Genomic DNA, 1,932 nt, shown 5'->3' on the forward strand with positions numbered 1-1,932 from the left:
GAAGCGGGGGAGGAGGAGGAGGGGAGCCCCGAAAGGAAGAGCGGCGGGGGCTGAGGGTCGGGGGAAGGTGAGGGAGGGGTGGGAGAGGGTGGAAAAGGGGGGAAAGTGGGGAAAAGGGGAGGGTGGGACATCAAAACTGAGCGGGGGAGGCGATGGGAATTAGAGAATTATTTTTAAAAGGTTGGGAAGTGTGGAAAAGGAGGGAATGGGACCCCAAAAGTGAATTTGGGTGCGGCTGGAGGTGGGAGGGGAGCGGATGTGTAAAGGGGAAATGGGGGGAAGGGTAAAAGAAGGAAGCGGCCGTGGGGCACAGGGGGTGCGGGGTGGGGATCCGGGGTGGCCCCGGAGCTCTGGGGGTGCTGGGGGGGGCACCCCCTGACCTGTGTCCTGCACACCCAGGGGTGTTCCAGCAGATGTATAAGTACGAGTGTCACTTCATGAACGGTACGGAGAAGGTGAGGTACGTGGCGAGGAGCATCTACAACCGGGAGCAGGACGTGGTGTTCGACAGCGACGTGGGGCACTTTGTGGGGCTCACTCCGGATGGAGAGAAACAGGCCCGGCACAGGAACAGCGACCCGGAAAAAATTGAGTATTTTCGGAGTGAAGTGGACAGGTACTGCCGGCACAACTACAAGACTGATGCCCCGTTCACTGTGGAGCGCAGGGGTGAGCGTGGGGCAGAGCGTGTCCCCTCGGGCCCTGCCCTGGCAGTGACCCTGGAGCCCCTCAAACCCTCCCTGGGAATGACCCCAGAGCCCTCAGCCCTCCTTGGGCCCATCCCCGGGGCCTCCTGTCCCTCACCGGGACCCCCGAGATTATCCCAGTCCATCTCAGTCCGTCCAAGTCCATGCCCAGACTCCTCCAGTCCATTCCCAATCCATCCGACCTTATCCCAGTCCCTCCTAGTCCATTCCCAGTCCATTCCCAGTCACTCCCAGTCAATTCCCAGTCAATTCCCAGTCAATCTGAGTCTTTCCCAGACCATCCCAGTTCCTCCCAGTCCATTCCCAGCCCCTCCCAAGCCCACACCGCCCCTCCCCTCTCTCTCCCAGTGGCTCCCAGCTGATCCCAGTGTGTCCCCGCTCTCTCCCAGTGCCCCCCAGCGTTTCCATCTCGCTGCTGCCCTCCAGCTCGCAGGGCGGCAGTGCCAGAGGCCTGCTGTGCTCCGTGATGGATTTCTACCCCGGCCACATCCAGGTGAGGTGGTTCGAGGGCCAGCAGGAGCTGTCGGGCCAGGTGGTGGCCACCGACGTGGTCCCCAACGGGGACTGGAGCCACCAGCTGCTGGTGCTGCTGGAAACGCCGCCCCGGCGCGGGCTCAGCTACACGTGCCAGGTGGAGCACGTCAGCCTGGAGCAGCCCCTGAGGCGCCACTGGGGTACGGGGGAGCCACTGGCCGGGCTGGCAGAGGCACTGGCGTGTGCTGGGAGCGAGTGGGAGGGAACTGGAGAGATCCTGGTTGAACCTGGGAGAGGGGCTGGGGGCTGTGGAAGGGCTGAGCAGGAGTCGGGAGGATGCTGGGGAGGGGGGTGTGGGGTCCCGGGGGTGCTGGTGGGCGCCGGGAGGGAGTTTGGGGGCGGCGGGTGGAAGTGGGAGGGATTGGAGTGAGGCTGGAGGGGCCGGGAGGAGCTGGAGGAGGGGCAAGCGGGGCTGGGGCTGAGGTCGGTTGTGCTGGGAAGAGACTGGGAGGGGTGTGGGGGAGCGGTGGAGGGGCTGGGAAGGGACTGGGAGAGGGTTTGGGGGGGGTCGTGGGGTGGTGGGGGCAAGTGGGAGGGGGCTGTGGGCTGGTGAGAGGGGCCAGGAGAGGCTTTGGTGGGCGGTGGGGAGGGCGGGCAGGGATCCGGAGGAGGTTTTGGGGGCCGGTGGGTGGTGTGGGAGAGAGTGAGAGGGAGGCTGGAGGGGCTCGGGGTGCGGGTGAGAGGTTTTGGG

At 65.3% G+C, this 1,932-nt stretch overlaps 1 protein-coding gene across 1 annotated transcript; it reads left to right on the forward strand.

Moving 5' to 3' along the window:
• Positions 1–437: 437 nt before the first annotated feature.
• Positions 438–1,611, forward strand: LOC310923764 (class II histocompatibility antigen, B-L beta chain-like; the record flags this gene model as incomplete). Its single annotated transcript, XM_083885697.1, has 2 exons — positions 438–669; positions 1,097–1,611. The coding sequence occupies 2 exons, from the start codon at positions 438–440 to the stop codon at positions 1,609–1,611; spliced, it is 747 nt and encodes a 248-aa protein (XP_083741823.1).
• Between the last annotated feature and the right edge of the window lie 321 nt (positions 1,612–1,932).

The sequence above is a fragment of the Zosterops lateralis genome, assembly GCF_965231275.1.
Source record: "Zosterops lateralis genome assembly, contig: HAP1_HAP1_SCAFFOLD_286, whole genome shotgun sequence".
NCBI classification, from domain to species: domain Eukaryota; kingdom Metazoa; phylum Chordata; class Aves; order Passeriformes; family Zosteropidae; genus Zosterops; species Zosterops lateralis.